The sequence below is a fragment of the Giraffa tippelskirchi genome, chromosome 10 (assembly GCF_054371585.1).
Source record: "Giraffa tippelskirchi isolate mGirTip1 chromosome 10, T2T-mGirTip1v1.2.pri, whole genome shotgun sequence".
Lineage (NCBI taxonomy): Eukaryota > Metazoa > Chordata > Mammalia > Artiodactyla > Giraffidae > Giraffa > Giraffa tippelskirchi.
Window position 1 is genome coordinate 141,746,401 of NC_137284.1, and position 17,375 is coordinate 141,763,775.

Consider the following 17,375-nt stretch of genomic DNA (forward strand, 5'->3'; position numbering starts at 1 on the left):
TGTGTATATACTTGGTATCATTACAGAATTCTGTGGATCTTTTTTCCAATTTCAGGGGTCTAGTACCAGCACCCATCATCAATAGTCTACGTTATTTTACAGCTTTAGAACTCAAGAAAAGTTTTGAGCTTTATGGAGATTATTTTAAAGCCCCCTTTGAACCTTCTGAAAAGAGGTGAGTTGAGTTTTGTTGGATAGAATAAATTATTTTCTGCTAGTTAGTTACAGTCATGGTGCTTATCCCTAGACTTCAGAGAATTCCTGAAGCTGGGAAGCAGGCCCCACCATGGAATATGAATGCAGTAGATCTGAGCCCTCTAGGGAGGGCACAGCCTTATAATCAAGGTTCACTGGAACCTAAGAAGCTTCTCTTTGGGACTTTGAAACTGGAGGGAATGACACACAGGTGCAGGGGCAGTTTGAGATCATTCAAGTCACCAGTGGTGGAATAATCAGGAGTCCGGTGCGAAGCACGAGCAGTGATGTCTACCAGTCTCTTCCTGTACTGCAGCTTGGCTGTGTTCTTGGCACCTAGCTTACCTTTGCTCTGGCCAGGTGTAAAAGCCTGGTTCTCTAGTTTTCCATTGAATCTGCAAACTACCCAATAGCTTTTCAGTGACTCCCTTTTTGAAATTTAAATTAGCCAGAGTTGGTGTCTGTAATTTGTAATCCACATCTCTGATTAGTACAATTGAAAATGTTTGCTAGCTGATGCTCTCGATTTTTAATATAAAAGTCCTTTTTTTCCTGGCTCCGGATTTTAATATGTCAAACTGTGATTCAAAACCTGATATGTGTAGGTTGAGAACTCCATATAGGCCCTCCCACTGATTTTAGTGCTTGACTTTTGTGCGCATTCTATTACATTCCATTTCTGCTTCAGCTGTCCCTGCTACTACCATTGACTCTCTCTCTATAGGTCTTAAATCCATGCTTCTCAAGCAAAGATGTGGCTGGTTGAGTCAGTCATCTTGGGTAGAAATCTCTAGCTGAACCCTCACAGGTAACATAGGTAACAAGCTGGTCTATAATTGGTGGCCCCTATGTCAGATAACCATGTTTTTTCTAATCATCTGTGGCCAGAGCCATGACAAAGAACCAAGTAAAGAACTCTTCAGCAGTAGTTTGTGGGTTTGGTCTCTGAATGCATGACAACAAAATAGACAAGAAGTGACCAGAAGCAAGCACACTAAAATGTTAGCAGTGGGTATTCTTCTAGAATTATCAGTTATTTTTATTGTCTTCATCTTTTTTTCTATAAATTCTAAATCATCCACACAGCATATATGTGTTTTATTTTTAATATTCTAAAATGTTAAAAAAAAAAACTCATGAGAATTTGATGAAATATTCAGTAAATTGGAAAAACTGGTCCTATAATACAATTAAGTTGCTCATTGCTTCTATATATTAAAATAAATTTTGAGTAAATTATAAAGTGAAAGTGAAGTCACTCAGTCGTGTCCAACTCTTTGCGACCCCGTGTACTGTAGCCTACCAGGCTCCTCCGTCCATGGGATTTTCCAGGCAAGAGTACTGAAGTAGGTTGCCATTTCCTTCTCCAGGGGATCGTCCCAACCCAGGAATCGAACCCAGGTCTCCCGCATTGTAGGCAGATGCTTTACCATCTGAGCCACCAGGGAAGTAAATTACAAAGAGTTAAATAGAAATTAAAAGATACTTGCTCCTTGGAAGAAAAGTTATAACCAACCTAGACAGCATATTAAAAAGCAGAGACATTACTTTGCCACCAAAGGTCCGTCTAGTCAAAGCTATGGTTTTTTCAGTAGTCATGTATAGATGTGAGAGTTGGACTATAAAGAAAGCTGAGTGCCGAAGATTTGATGCTTTTGAACTGTGGTGTTGGAAAAGACTCTTAAGAGTCCCTTGGACTGCAAGGAGATCCAACCAGTCCATTCTAAAGGAAATCAGTCCTGAATATTCATTGGAAGGACTGATACTGAAGCTGAAACTCCAATACTTTGGCCACCTGATGTGAAGAACTGACTTATTTGAAAAGACCCTGATGCTGGGAAATATTGAAGGCGGGAGGAGAAGAGGCCAACAGAGGATGAGATAGTTGGATGGCTTCACCAACTCGATGGACATGAGTTTGAGCAAGCTCCGGGAGTTAGTGATGGACAGGGAAGACTAGAGTGCTGCAATCCATGGGGTTGCAAAGACTGAGTGACTGAACTGAACGGAAATACAAATCAGTGCTTATAATATCAATGGTGTGTTAAAAGTCAGATGCAAATGTATATCCAGCATATAATGTAGCTTTAAAAAATATTCATGTATATGTAACATGAAAAAACACTAAAAAGATATATATCAAAATATTATCAGTTATTATCTCCTAGTGATGGGATTATGGCCAATTTTTATTTTCTTTGTTCTTCCCCATATTTTCCAACAGTGAGCATATTATAATTTTTGAGGTATTAATGTAACTTTAAAATGTCATTTTAGAAGTCTGCCACGGCAAAGGGATGTTTTATGAGGGTGATGTTTCATCATGAGAATGCCAACCTAAAAAATGAGTAATGGCTTCCTTTATGTCTAAGTTTTATTGTCATAACATTTTGGGTCTCCTTTGAGAAATTTGATAAAAAACTAGAGTCCCCACTAAATGGTCCCCTCAAGTCTGCACATCTCACTGGATACTAGATACTCTAGATTATAATTAGTTAACTCATTATAGTGACAATGTTGAAACTGTAGATCTCTGAGCATTTGTTCATACTCTCAGTTTTTAGTACAGTTAGATAGATTGATGGGAACACCGAGAGAAAGACTGTTTTGTTTGTGCTGTTATAACAAATTACCATAGGCTGAGTGGCTTAACCAAAAGATAGTTATTTCTTAAAGTTCTGGAGCTGAGAAGTTTGAGATCAGGTCAGCGTGGTTGGGTTCTTATGAAGATCCTCTTCCTAGTGTGCAGATAGCTGGCTTCTTGCTGTGTCCCCACACGGCAGAAGCGAGCTGCCTTTTGTCCTTTCTTGAAAGTCGTTCAGTCATGTCTGACTCTTTGTGGGGACCCCATGAACTACACAGTCCCTGGAATTCTCCAGGCCAGAATACTGGAGTGGGTAGCCTTTCCCTTCTCCAGGGGATCTTCCCAACCCAGGGATCGAACCCAGGTCTCCTGCATTGCAAGCGGATTCTTTACCAGCTGAGCTATTTCTTATAAGAGCATTAATCCCATTCAGGAAGTCTGCACCTCCGGACCTAGTCACCTCCCAAAGGTCTTACCTCTTTATCCCATCATATTGGGGGTTAGTATTTTGACATATAAATTTGGGCAGAGTTGGGGAGGGACACAAACATTCAGTCCATAGCAGAATTAAAAAGAAAAAAAAGAATTAAAAATTGCTTACTAGACTGCATTGGGCTTATCTATCAACTGTTCCCATAGTGAAAAGGGTGGGTCAGACCTTCACTCAAGTCTGCCCCCCACCACATGGTAATGCCTGTGTCTTTCAACCCCACCACTTTTTGACTTCTGACTTTCAAAGCATTTTCATTTACTACATCCTTTGATACAAAGGAACAGTAATTGTTTGAAAGGCAGAACTTTCTGTGATCCCTTTCTTGGTGTGTGTTTTAAATGAAGAGGTATTCTTTTCCAAAAATAAGAGACCAAACCGTCTGTCTTTTGAGTCAAATTGTGTTCCCCCACAAATGTGTATGTATTCATATAAACTGATAATGGAAAACATTCAGAGCCTCAAAACATAAATAAAGAAGTAAATAGTTCATAAAAGCTAATTAATAGATGCAAGAAATAATGATTAACCTTGCCATGAACAAAGCTCAGCTGTTCACAGTGCTCTCTCTGAGGAATGAGCTCCCCCTCGATGGATTTGCCCCCTCCCACGCCCCTGTACCCTGGAGGAAGCAGGAACAGGTAGAACCCAAAGGAGAGCAGCTTGCTGATAGGAAGTGCACTGGCCCAGAGGCAGAGACTCCAGGCATCCAGATCACACCCCAGCTTTATCCTTAAAAGGGGAACTAACATTTAGCAACAGTTATGCCCAATGTATGGTCCAGATCAGGCTGCCTAGCATGCTTTCATCTTTTCTGACCTTGAAATAGCAGAGACTGCCTGTATAAATTGCACTTGATTCTAAGGGCTTCCCAGGTGTCTTGGTGGTAAAGACTACACCTGCCAATGCAGGAGATGCAAGAGATGTAGATTCGATCCTGGGTTGGGAAGATTCCCTGGAGAAGGAAATGGCACCTTAACTCCAGTATTCCAACCTGGAATATTCCATGGACAGAGGGGCCTGGCAGGCTATAGTCCATGGGGCCGCAAAGAGTTGGACATTACTAAGTGACTGGACATACACACACACACATATAAACACACACTCTAAAGTCCTAGGAATCAGGAACCATGCCTGACTCATCTTGTTTGATAGATGCCAGCACCTCTCACCATGCTCTTTGCAAATATTCAGTGATGTTTTGTATAATGGATGAGAACTTTATGCTAATACATATACTACTTAATATGTCAGCTGCTAATAGGTCTTGACTGCCTAAGTATTGTTGAAAACTTAAGCTCAACAGAGATACTTTTGCAAACTACTGAATAATTTGACAACGATAACCCAATGGTCATATGGCCATTCATGGTTTTGCATCTCAAAGATATCATCCATTTTTCATTTTTCAGTGTCATGGATTCCAGTGATTCCATGCAGTATCCTGAATTACTTCATTCTTGTCCATGGTCAAAAGATTTGCCCTTTCGGCCTCCAGAAGACAGTATTTATTCACACCCAGACTCAACAATAAGTGATACTGAGGATCATGCCCTAAAAGGTATGAGTCATTTACATATGATTCTCATATAGATATTCATATTATAATTATATCTATTTTCTACTGTCTTTCTGTTTTCCGATTTTTAAAAATTAAATGAGTGTTTTACATGAGAATCCATCTGTTGAGGCAGGATGGGTTATTTATCCCACATTGTAGCAGATGAGAAACAAAGTTCAAAAAGATCCAGAATGTGCCCAGGGTTACTTAGCTATTTAGGGTGGATACTGCTGCTTGGCTCATCTGACCACACTACCTGCAAGGGTGTTGTTGAGCGAGAGGTGCTATTTTATTAATAGCAGCTTGGGCTCCATTCAGTGAAGGTGAAGAAAAACAGAGAAGGTTTCATGTTACTGACCAGTCTCCTGCTCTGGGGGTCTGGCAGAATCCTGATGGTTCAGGGCTTGAAGGATCAGACTCAGCCCCCACTCCCCTGCACCACCTCTTTATACCTAGCTGCCCAACAGACTTGCGAATGTGTATCACCGAGCTCAGACAGGATGATCCTTGCATTTTTGTCTCTGGCACTGTTCATAAAGGACATTGAGTAAAGACCTGAAACAATGTGGGGAGACTGAAGGGCTGGAGGTGAAAATGGAAAAGGGAGAGAGTAGCCCATATGGGGCTCTGTGAGCAACTGATGGAGGGATGAATAAATTGGGGGAAATTCTCTGGGACCTGGAGGCAAGGAGCCATCATGAGCAGCCTGAGGTGGGATGGGGTGACCTGCTTGAGCCCAGAAGATTTGAGGATTGCCTGCTTGCTCAGGTGACCATGGGAACCAGAAGGAGGCTACAGACGTGTTAGGTCGCCAGAGACAAGAGGACACAGTAGGTGGCATTCTCCAGAAGGAAGGTCCTGAATCAGGCACCTTCTCTTCAAGTGGTGTCTTCAGGACAGCTGACCAAGTATCTTCAAGGATTTTACTCATAAGGGTGGACATCAACCATAAGAATTAGAATCTGTTGGACTAGTTAGTGGTGAAGAACCCACCTGCCAATGCAGGAGGTGCAAGAGACACGCATTCAATCCCTGGGTTGGCGAGACCCTCTAGAGGAGGGAATGGCAACCCATTCCAGTATTCTTGCCTGGAAAATTCCATGGACAGAGGAGCCTGGCAGGCTAGTCCATGGGATCACAAGAGTCAGACCCAACTCAGCCTAGCGCATGGCCTGAAACAAACAGACTGCCAGGAAAGATGGGTTTATTGGGGCTCAAGCTGAGAATGCAAAATTAGTGGTCTACAACCACAACCATCCACATGCAAGGCCTCACAAGGCAAAGGAAGGAGAAAGCTTTTTACAGGGAGGAAACAGAAGTTGGGAGAGCTTTAGTAAACAAAGAGTCAATGGCTTTTCATTGCTTGAGTCCTTCCCAAGAAAGAAGAGGAGACTTTCTTCTTCCTGGTGGGCTCTGCTATGGTCATAGGACACAACAGGTCCAACTTCATTTAACTGAGATTTCTGTTTATTAATATACATTATTTTACAAGTCCTAAGTCTCACGTTCCAGGAAATAATCCCAACTTCTCAGGTAGACATACTGTGTCATCTCACAGGATGTGGGAAGTGCTCTGGGAACCCTTTAAAGGCTGTGAGCTGCCACTTCAAAGCCTGAGGAAACACAGGAGCCCTGGCCCGAACATGCCCCCGAGGTCCATCATGGTTCTGGCTTCCCATAGGATATGTTCCCAGACCTTTCCCATCTCATTTCTTCTCCTCTGCCTGTCTCCTTCCTTAAAAATGGAATCTTAGAGTTGAAAACTATTTTCCAAACCTAGTCTAGCCAGAGCAAAGGAGGGATGCTACCCGTGGGGCAGGGCTGTGGAAAGAATATTGCATTAGGGATCAGAAGACCTGGGTTTCTGTTCCATTTCTACATTGGGCTGGCTGCACAGTGTTGGGCAAATCGATTAATGTCTAAGCCTTAGAATTAATAAGATCTGTCTCACAATGATATAGTAATATCCTGTATTACTATAATATATATATTATAATGTGAGACATAATGTGATAATACAGGACCAGCAAGATGGGGTATGGTGTAAGTAAGAAGTTAAGTGCTATATGCCTGCCAGGTATTATGATTGCAAATTTTTACACATGTAGAAGATTGTAGTTGTTTTCTAGTGGGAGTTTTGAGGAGGTTTATTTCACTGGAATAAATTAGAATGAATGAATGGAATGAATAAAATTGAAATAGGCGAAGTTTTCCTATTTATCTGCATTGTGATCTTGTGTTAAAAACTGAGCATTTGAAAAAGCAGCTACCTCTCTCAAGGTGTAGACTGGCTCAGCGCAGGGGAAGCCCTTCACTAACTAGAGGGGTGTGTCCTGAGCCCAGGATCAGCCCAGCCTGAGGGATCAAGGTCTTTTCAGTTCCTTCCTGGGCATGCTCTTTCTCTGGATCTCCGGAGGTGCTTTCTTTTTTTTCCCAGTTCTCCAGTATACACAGATGCTTTTAAATGAATGTCTTAATTTTCCTAAGTGTCTTCTTGGAGTCTTAGCTGTTCTCGTGTGCTCCTCAAGTAGGAATCCCTTGTCCTAGGCATCTTTGGGTCTGTGCCTCCTGTAGGGTTTTTCCAGGAGCCCCACCCACTGCTTGCCATGGTGTCCTCTACCCTGAGATCCCACTTCTAGCCATCTGGGCTCCGAGTTAGGTGATGCAGACACCCATCAGGCTGCCCCTAGATGGGTTAGACTGTTACTCTCTCTGGTTCTCATGGGAGAGCTGGGAGCCAGACCTCTCTTCCCCCAAACTGTACTTTAACCCCTGGGAGGGAGAGAGCAAAGATGAGTAAAAACGTCATCAGATTTCCTACCCTTCTGCACGTGGTTTTTTCATGACTGCACGTTCACTTGGGCGCTATGGATTTTTGACTGATTTCCAGAGTTCCTATACCGTTATTTTAGCTAGTCTCTAGTTATTCATTTAATGTTTCCCTGGGAGAATAAGGGCCTGGAGCTTCCTAACTTGCCATCTTGCCAACATCTTTCCATCTTTCCATGGTTATCTTCTTAGAAATCACAACACACTACTGGTTGTGGGTCAGTTAAACCCATATATATATACAGACATAAATATTTTTCCCCCACAAACTGTGAAAGTTTTTATTATCCAATATATGTGCCATTGATTATATATATATATATATATATATATATATATATTTGGGGTCTTTATTCATCTTCCATATTTAGTTCTATAGATTGGGCCTTCCCAGGAGGTGCTAATGGTAAAGAATCCACCAACCAATGCAGAAGATGCAAAAGACGCAGGTTCGATCCCTGGGTTGGGAAGATCTCCTGGGGCAGAGAATGGCAACCCAGTCCAGTATTCTTGACTAAAGAATTCCGTTGACAGAGGAGCCTGGCGGGCTACAGTCCATGGAGCCGCAAAGAGTCAGACATGACTGACCCACTGGGCACACGGATTTCTATTAAGCCAGCAAGCATGCCACTGTGCCTTTGTCATGGTCTCTGTCAACATTGGGACCTAGGACTTGGCCAAGAGTAATATCCTGTGACAAGTCTCTGGAGTCTCATGTCTAGGGAAAGTCTACCTGCTTTGTGACTCCTACTTACATCTCTCTAGTGTATTCACAAGAGAAACTCTGATGTGTGCCTTCCATCATATTAGTCGTGTTTTCTAACTCAGAGGTCATCAAGATCTCTGTAAGGGGCCAGATAGTAAATAGTTTTGGTTTTGTGGCCATACAGACTTCTTAGCAGCTACTCATCCCTACTATTGCATTGTGAGAACTGCTATAGACAGTATGTAAATGAATGGGTGTGGGCTGGGTTCCATTAAACTTTTTAACTAAAATGTCTGCAGACCAAATTTTGCCTACGAGCTATAGGTTGTTGACCCCTGCCAAAGTAAAAGGGAAATTAAGTTAATCCGGAATAATTTTTCTTTGCAAATCTCTTCCAACACTTATCACTCACTATATTGCTTTCTGAATGCACAAACCGTTTCTTTCAGTTCAGTTCAGTTTAATCGCTCAGTCATGTCCAAATCTTTGTGACCCCATGGACTGCAGCACACTCGGCTTCCCTGTCCATCACCAACTCCCAGAGCTTGCTAAAACTCATGTCCATCGAGTCGGTGATGCCATCCAACCATCTCATCCTCTGTCGTCCCCTTCTCCTGCCTTCAATCTTTCCCAGCATCAGGGTCTTTTCAAATAAGTCAATTCTTCACATCAGGTGGCCAAAGTATTGGAGTTTCAGCTTCAGCATCAGTCCTTCCAATGAATATTCAGGACTGATTTCCATTAGGATTGATTGGTTTGATCTCCTTGCAATCCAAGGGACTCTCAAGAGTTTTCTCCAACACCACAGTTCAAAGACATCAATTCTTTGGTGCTCAGCTTTCTTTATAGTCCAACTCTCACATCCATACATGACTCCTGAAAAAACCATAGCTTTGACTAGACAGATCTTTGTTGGCAAAGTAGTGCCTCTGCTTTTTAATATGCTATCTAGTTTGGTCATAGCTTTCCTTCCAAGGAGCAAGCGTCTCTTAATTTCATGGCTATAGTCACTGTCTGCAGTGATTGTGGAGCTCAAGAAAATAAAGTCAGTCACTGTTTCCCTTGTTTCTCCATTTATTTGCCATGGAGTTATGGGACCAGATGCCATGATCTTAGTTTTTTGAACCGTTTCTTTAATAAGCCTGAATTTGCTAAGGATTAAACTCAGGTATGCCGGTTGTCGATCTTTATTTACATCTTCTAAGTGGCAGTATCATTTACCTCCAATGCTTTTCTTATGGTGATGAATTCTCAAAGACCAGACACTCTAAAAATTATTCCTGTCGATTTTTTCAATGCCCTGAGAGGTAGCTTACCTGGGTATGGAAAAATGAACTGATTGAAAAGGAGCCCGACTCTGCTACTCTCTGCGTTCTTCTTACAGGCCTTTGTTTAAGGTGTTTTTATTACCCTTTCCAGCTTAAAAAAATATCTCCATGGTGAACAAAAGAAAAGAACATGAGGAGGAGCCTTTTTGTTTTCTCTCTTTTTTTTTTTGTCCTCTGTTAACACAATATCATCTTCTCAAGGAGTGTGCTGTTCTTTCTCTGAATATACCTTGAAAGTGAAAGTGAAAGTCGCTCAGTCATGTCCGACTCTTTGCACTCCCATGGTCTATACAGTCCCTGAATTCTCTAGGTCAGCATAGTGGAATGGGTAGTCTTTCCCTTCTCCAGGGGATCTTCCCAACTCAGGGATCGAACCCAGGTCTCCAGCATTGCAGGTGGATTCTGTACCAACTGAGCCACAAGGGAATATACCTTAAAAAGGCCCATATTGCCTTTAACTTTGGAATTGCATTGCTTTGCCTGATAAACTGAGTCTTCCCAATCTGACAGGTCATTGTGTTTTGCTCACTTCCTATAGAATCCTCTAGCCTCACTCTCTTAATTCTTCCTACACTGCTTTCTCTGCCCACTGAGAATGCAGCTTCCTCTGTTGCCAGCATGCTTCCACCTTCAGTCTCTATCTTCCAAACTCCTCTTGCTTCCACACTCCCTGAAGGGCCCTCGCTCCTTGGTTCATCCTGTGTCCTCATCCTCGGTGAACAAGCCAATCTTAAGAGCATTAGATAAGGTTTCTCTAGGAAGGAGTGTGTGTGTGGTGGGAAATTGTGTGTGTGTGTGTCTGTGTGTGTCTGTGTTAAGTCTGCTCATATATGATTGAAAAGGAATATGTGCAGGGCATTGTTGCAGAGGGTATGAGCAGGGTAGAAGAGTAGCATAGGAATTGCTTGCTGTGGCCACCTTCGGGTCATTGGGCAAGTCTATACAATCCAAGGTTTGTCTAACCACACACATGATATATTCTCAACCTCATCCCTATTTTTCTTATTTGGATGTCATTAATTTTTTATAGTTTGTTATGAATGCATTCTAAAAATTATTCTGTTTTTTATGTCATGCAATGCTTATTTTCTTTGTTTAGTGTACCAAGGGGTTAACTATACGTACTGTATTTTTTTCCTTAATGTTTTACAGCACTACATAAACAAGCATTTCCACAAGGAAAAGGGTCTTTCCAACACAGAAAACACACGGTCTCAGCCATCAGTCGCCCAGGTTCCAACATCAAACCCACCCTCCCTCCGATACCTCAGGGCCGCAAGTAGACCAATATTCGATGTTTGATCTTAACGTGGAAAATTCTCTCTGATCATGTCTAGTCCCTCTGTCTTACCTGGCCATGCATCCTGGCTATTCCTCACTCAACCAACTACCTACAAAAGAATGTTCATGTGCCCTACTTCTCTCAATCAGCTTCTTTTGTGACTCTTTGAATGGTATCTATCTTTTTTCAAATGTAAGTTATTCTTAGCTTTTATTAATGTAATTTCAGTTTTTCCCATAGCTATGAATGACTCTTCCAGCTGCTTCCTGCTCCGAAATATCAGATGGCAAAAATCTCCTAAGATCTCTCCCTTGCTACATGCATAGTGGTTTGGGGATAAAACCAATGGAGATTGTGGTCTTAAAATTTCAACATGTCCATTTATAACATAAGTGTATACTTTACAGGATTGAAATATTTTGTTCTTCTCATTAGGAAAAAATTATAGCATTCCATTTAACTTCTGACCAGCATGATATCTCAACTTGCTTTAGCAATATGAAAAAATAGAGAGTATCAGGTATTTTTTTTATTTTACACTTTTTAGACTCTGATTATGAAAAGCTTATAAACAATTTTCATCATCTTTGTAGTTTCACTTCCTGTTATCTGCAAAAAATAAATTTTTAATAGTTATAGATGAAGCTGGTATTCAGCTGATATGTGTGAGCAAGACTAACCAGGTTGTTAAAATGTTGAAACATATCCCTTTGAATTGGCAAATGGCTTCTCCTCTGAATCCTCTATGCAAGATGGTTCATGGGAACCAGAGCCTTCACATAGTACTGCACTGATTGTTAAATCTTTTAAATATCAAAATCTGCTAATGTTTTCCTTTTTAAAAAATACCAAAACCTCCTTCAATAACCCTCTTTGCTATAACTCAAATTTGGATGTAACATGATATGCTATTGGCTCCTATCTTCCACCTAGCCCTATTCTCAACTAGAACTGGTTAAAATTCTTTTCTTGGGGGGTGGGTGGGAGAGGATGGGAAGGGGAACATGGAGGAGAGTAATAGGCTGAGCCAGAGAAGGGAGGCAATGGTCTCTGGAGAAGTAGGAGCGCAGGAAGTGGGTCTCATGCTTTATTGACTATGCCCCGAGAACCTTAGAGAATAAGATTCACTAGCATCATCTAATCGTCTTAAATGTCATTATGAAATATTTTAGACATAATGGAAGGTATAAAAATAACAGTTTCAATTTCAGACAATATGGAAGAGATGCCTTTTTAAAATTTCTCCTGCTAAGCACAGCTTAAAAAAAAATGTAAGATTGAGAGATAGGAGGGAGAGGGCAGAGCACCTGAGGACACTGACACTTGGGTAATGACATAGTGGTGATTTCTCTGGGTTTCCTTTTGCATAGACGTTGCCTTTACTGGGTGCTGGAGAAGCTACAGTCCCACAACACTAATGATACAGACAACAAAAGTTCCAACAAAGAGCCTGCTCTCTCTAGCTGAAAGACTAGGGAAGGAGCAGACTAGCAGCACAGAAACCTTTTAGACAAGAACTGCTTTACTCCAGCTGATCGCTGTGAATAAAGTCACCGCCCCATTCTTACTCTCACTCTTGTTAGCAAATTGTTGTTCAGTCTCTGAGTCGTGTCTGACTCCTTGCAACCCCATGAACTGCAGCACATCAGGCTTCCCTGTCCTTCCTATATCCCGGAGTTTGCTCAAACTCATGCCCCTTGAGTCGACGATGCCATCCAACCATCTCATCCTCTGTCGCCCACTTCATCTCCTTCCCTCAATCTTTCTCAGCATCTGAGCAAATGCTTTCCCCCCTTTCTAGCTGTAATGATGCTCACCTTCTCCTCCCTGCTATGATAGTATCGGAACATTTTTTGTGGAGAGCCGGGACATTTACCACCACCTAGTGTTGAGAACCCTCTCTCAGATTATTTGAATAACGTGAACCGTGAACTTCCAGATGTTCCAGCTGGTTTTAGAAAAGGCAGAGGAACCAGAGATCAAATTGCCAACATCCGCTGGATCATCGAAAAAGCAAGAGAGTTCCAGAAAAACATCTATTTCTGCTTTATTGACTATGCCAAAGCCTTTGACTATGTGGATCACAATAAACTGTGGAAAATTCTGAAAGAGATGGAAATACCAGACCATCTGACCTGTCTCTTGAGAAACCCGTATGCAGGTCAGGAAGCAACAGTTAGAACTGGACATGGAACAACAGACTGGTTCCAAATAGGAAAAGGAGTACGTCAAGGCTGTACATTGTCACCCTGCTTATTTAACTTATATGCAGAGTACATCATGAGAAACACTGGGCTGGAAGAAGCACAGGCTGGAATCAACATTGCTGGGAGAAATATCAATAACCTCAGATATGCAGATGACACCACCTTTATGGCAGAAAGTGAAGAGGAACTAAAAAGCCTCTTGATGAAAGTGAGGGAGGAGAGTGAAAAAGTTGGCTTAAAGCTCAGCATTCAGAAAACCAAGATCATGGCTACTATTTCATGGGAAATAGATGGGAAACAGTGGAAACAGTGTCAGACTTTATTTTTTGAGGCTCCAAAATCACTGCAGATGGTGATTGCAGCCATGAAATTAAAAGATGCTTACTCCTTGGAAGGAAAGTTATGACCAACCTAGATAGCATATTAAAAAGCAGAGACATTACTTTGCCAACAAAGGTCTGTCTAGTCAAGGCTGTGGTTTTTCCAGTGGTCATGTATGGATGTGAGAGTTGGACTGTGAAGAAAGCTGAGCGCCGAAGAATTGATGCTTTTGAACTGTGGTGCTGGAGAAGACTCTTGAGAGTCCCTTGGACTGCAAGGGGATCCAACCAGTCCATCCTAAAGGAGATCAGTCCTGGGTGTTCATTGGAAGGACTTACGTTGAAGCTGAAACTCCAATACTTTGGCCACCTAATGTGAAGAGCTGACTCATTTGAAAAGACCCTGACGCTGGGAAGGATTGGGGGCAGGAGCAGAAGGGGACAACAGAGGATGAGATGGCTGGATGGCAACACCAACTTGATGGACATGAGTTTGGGTAAGCTCTGGGAGTTGGTGATGGACAGGGAGGCCTGGCGTGCTGTGATTCATGGGGTTGCAAAGAGTCGGACATGACTGAGCGACTGAACTGAACTTAACTGATAAATATATTACAGGAGTTGAATAATTAAAGAATTCTTAATTGAACTATGAAAAAGAAATCTCCAAGCCCAGGTGCTTTCACTGGAGAACTTTACCAAGTGTTACAAAAAAATTCATACCAATTCTACGTTATCCCTTTCAGAAAGTGAAAAAGGAAGGAACAATTCCCAATTTATTTTCTGAGGCAAATGAGATACCAGATGAGACAGATACCCCTGATACCAAAATGAGACAGATCTTGAAAAGATGCAAAAATGCTTTAACAAAATTTCAGCAAATCAAATTGAGTAATACATAAAGAGTTATACAGCATGACCAAGTAAGTTTAATCCAGGGATGCAAGGCTGATTCACTCACTAGTTGAAATGAACCAATGTAATCTACCATAATAACAGACTAAACAATAAAAATTACATGATCAGAGCAATTAATGCAGCATAAGCATTTAACAAAGATTAATACCCATCCATGATAAAATCTTGGCACAGAGGAGACTTTCTATTTGATAAAGACTTTTTGGTACATGTCTCTATCCTTAAACAACATACACTTTTATTCACCATGACTTCAACAGTATACTGTATATATATATCAGTTAACTTTTTCTCAACTTTATGTTTGTGGGTTTATTCTATGAACATTGTATTGGTTTAGTTTTAAGGTTTTTCACTGCTGTATAATATTTCACTGTTAGAATGTACCATAATTTATCCACTTTCTTGCTGATGAATGCTAATTTTTTTCTACTATAAAAGGTGCAACTAAAAAAATTCTTATCTATGTGTGAAGTTGCTGTGTTATTAGTATACAGATCTTTAACTTATGGCTTTGGCCTTCCCTGATGGCTCAAACGGTAAAGACTCTGCCTGCAATGCAGGAGACCTGGGTTTGATCATTGAGTTGGGAGGATCCCTTGGAGAAGGGAATGTCAACCCACTCCAGTATTCTTGCCTGGAGAATCCCTATGGACAGAGGAGGCTGGTGGTCTACAATCCATGGATTCACAAAGAGTCAGACCAACTAATACTTTCACTTTCTTTTCAGATATGGCTACACTGATTATTCTAATATGCCTTCACAAATATGTAAGAGTTTTTATTTTCCCATATCTTTAGCAACAAGTGGGATTGACAATCTTTTTATTGCTAATCCAATAGGTGATAATGTAAACTCATTGTGGTGCTTTGGATTTCTCCAAAGTTGAATATTTTTTATGAGTTTTTTGGTCATTTATGGCTTTTCAGCGAATTGCCTACTTATATGTCTTGTTCAATTTTAAATTGAATTATCTTTTTCTTATCAATTTGCAGGATTTATTTATATATTCTAGTTATTAAGTCTTTAGTTATATGAATCACAGATCTTTTCAAAGGCTGTGTCTTTTCACCTTTTAAAAATGTTATATTTTAATGAATAAAAGTTTTTAATATGGCCAAATGTTTCAACCATTTTCTTGATACTGTGCTTTTTTTATGTCTCGTATATTCATTTCCTGTGTTGACTGTAACTGTAGTCCCTTAGATATTATTCTAAATGTTTTTTTCTAAACAATTTTGCCTTTCCAATTTAGGTCTATACCTGCAATGGATTTTTGTGTACAGTGTGAGGTAGGGCTTAATTTTTTTCCAGTTGTTCTATCTCTTTTTCTCTCTAATCTGTAAGACCATGTCCCACATATTATTTCCATAAATGCTTGGGTCTGTTTCTGGGCTTTCTGCTCTATGTTCCTGTTTTATTTACTATACATTTATAATAAGACTTATAACCTGGTAGGACAAGTTGTGCACTTTTATTTTCCTCAAAATTATCTTGACTATTCTTCACATTTTGCTGTACCAAGTAAGTTTGAGTGAGTGATAGTCACTCAGTCGTGTCCGACTCTTTGCAACCCCATTGGACTATAGCCTGCCAGGCTCCTCTATCCATGGAATTTTCCATACAAGAATACTGCAGTGGGCTGCCATTCCCTTCTCTAAGGGATCTTCCCGACCCAGGGATCGAACCTGGGTCTCCTGCATTGCAGGCAGTTTCTTTACTATCTGAGCCACCAGGGAAGCCTACTAATAAGAGACATTTCTAAGTATAAAGACAGGTCAACTTTAAAAGTATCAGCAGATACATGCTTGACTTTATCTTATCGTCTATAGACAATACATTAGAATATGTAATGAATCCATACATCTTTTCCAAAGGAATACCCAAGACAGAAGTAGCAATAAATGTAGCAAAAATGACAGTCAGTCAGATGAAATAATTTAGATGAAGTCTGAAGACAAGATGAAGCTTGTCTCTCAAACAAACGGGGACTGGCAAGTGGTCAGGAATGAAATACAATGTGCTTTTAACTTTGTATGAAAAATAACATAACAGTTCTATGTTGGTGAACATAGTTCTGGTTTTGCCACATAAATCCTCTACTTCAAGTAATTTTAGAATTTTTTAAACTTACAAATACCTTATTTGAAGTTAATTAGAATCACATTTAGTTCATATGTTTGGGAAGGCTTATTGTCTTTATGATATTGAATCTCCCTTCCTATAAACATGCTCCCTTTGTATAAACTTTAATTCCTTTAATAAAGTTGTATACTTTTCTCCATAAAGGATATATGTATCTTTAGGTTTTTATTCCTAGGTATCTTATTTTGGTCATTTTAAGTGGAATATTCTTTAAGATTATATTTTCTGTGACTGATATATGGGATGCAATTCATTCCTATAGTTATGTATTATTTATTCTAACAGTATATTTGGAGATTATTTCAGGATTCCATCCAGATATCATCAAAAATGAAAATTTTTTCCCTTCTTTATATTCCTATTATTATTCTCTTTTGAAAATTTCATTGCATCATTTTCTTCTTTTAAAAACTTCCCTGAAGAGAACCTCTAAATTCAATGTTGAGTGGAAACAATGATAGTGGTCATCCTTGTCTCACTTCTGATTTTAAAAGGAATATTTCCAATGCTTCATTATATTAAGTGTGAAATTTGCTGTAGATTTTTGGCAGATAATCACCTTTGGAAAAAAGAATTTTCATTTAATTCCTGAATTACCATACATTTTACCATGAATGAGTACTGAAAAAAAATGTGTTTTCTTTTGTAGGGCACAGAAATCTGAGATATGTATTATACAAATTCAATCATATCAATTGTATTATTCCAACAGTTATTTTCTTAATTTTTTTCCTACTTATACTGAAACATTAAAAAAAAACAAACCACCCTCTCCCTATGACTGGGTTCCCCTCCCCTCCCCTTCCCTTCTT

General features: G+C 40.3%; 1 protein-coding gene across 1 annotated transcript in view; it reads left to right on the forward strand.

Annotated features, from left to right (window-relative positions):
* LRGUK (leucine rich repeats and guanylate kinase domain containing) overlaps positions 1-11,120 on the forward strand; it is a 121,443-nt gene extending 110,323 nt beyond the window's left edge. The window contains exons 18-20 of the mRNA XM_081532926.1: positions 56-175; positions 4,682-4,830; positions 10,846-11,120. Coding sequence (XP_081389052.1) covers positions 56-175; positions 4,682-4,830; positions 10,846-10,976 — 400 coding nt within the window. The 3' untranslated portion in view covers positions 10,977-11,120. The remainder of the gene's footprint in view (positions 1-55; positions 176-4,681; positions 4,831-10,845) is intronic.
* The last annotated feature ends 6,255 nt before the right edge of the window (positions 11,121-17,375 follow it).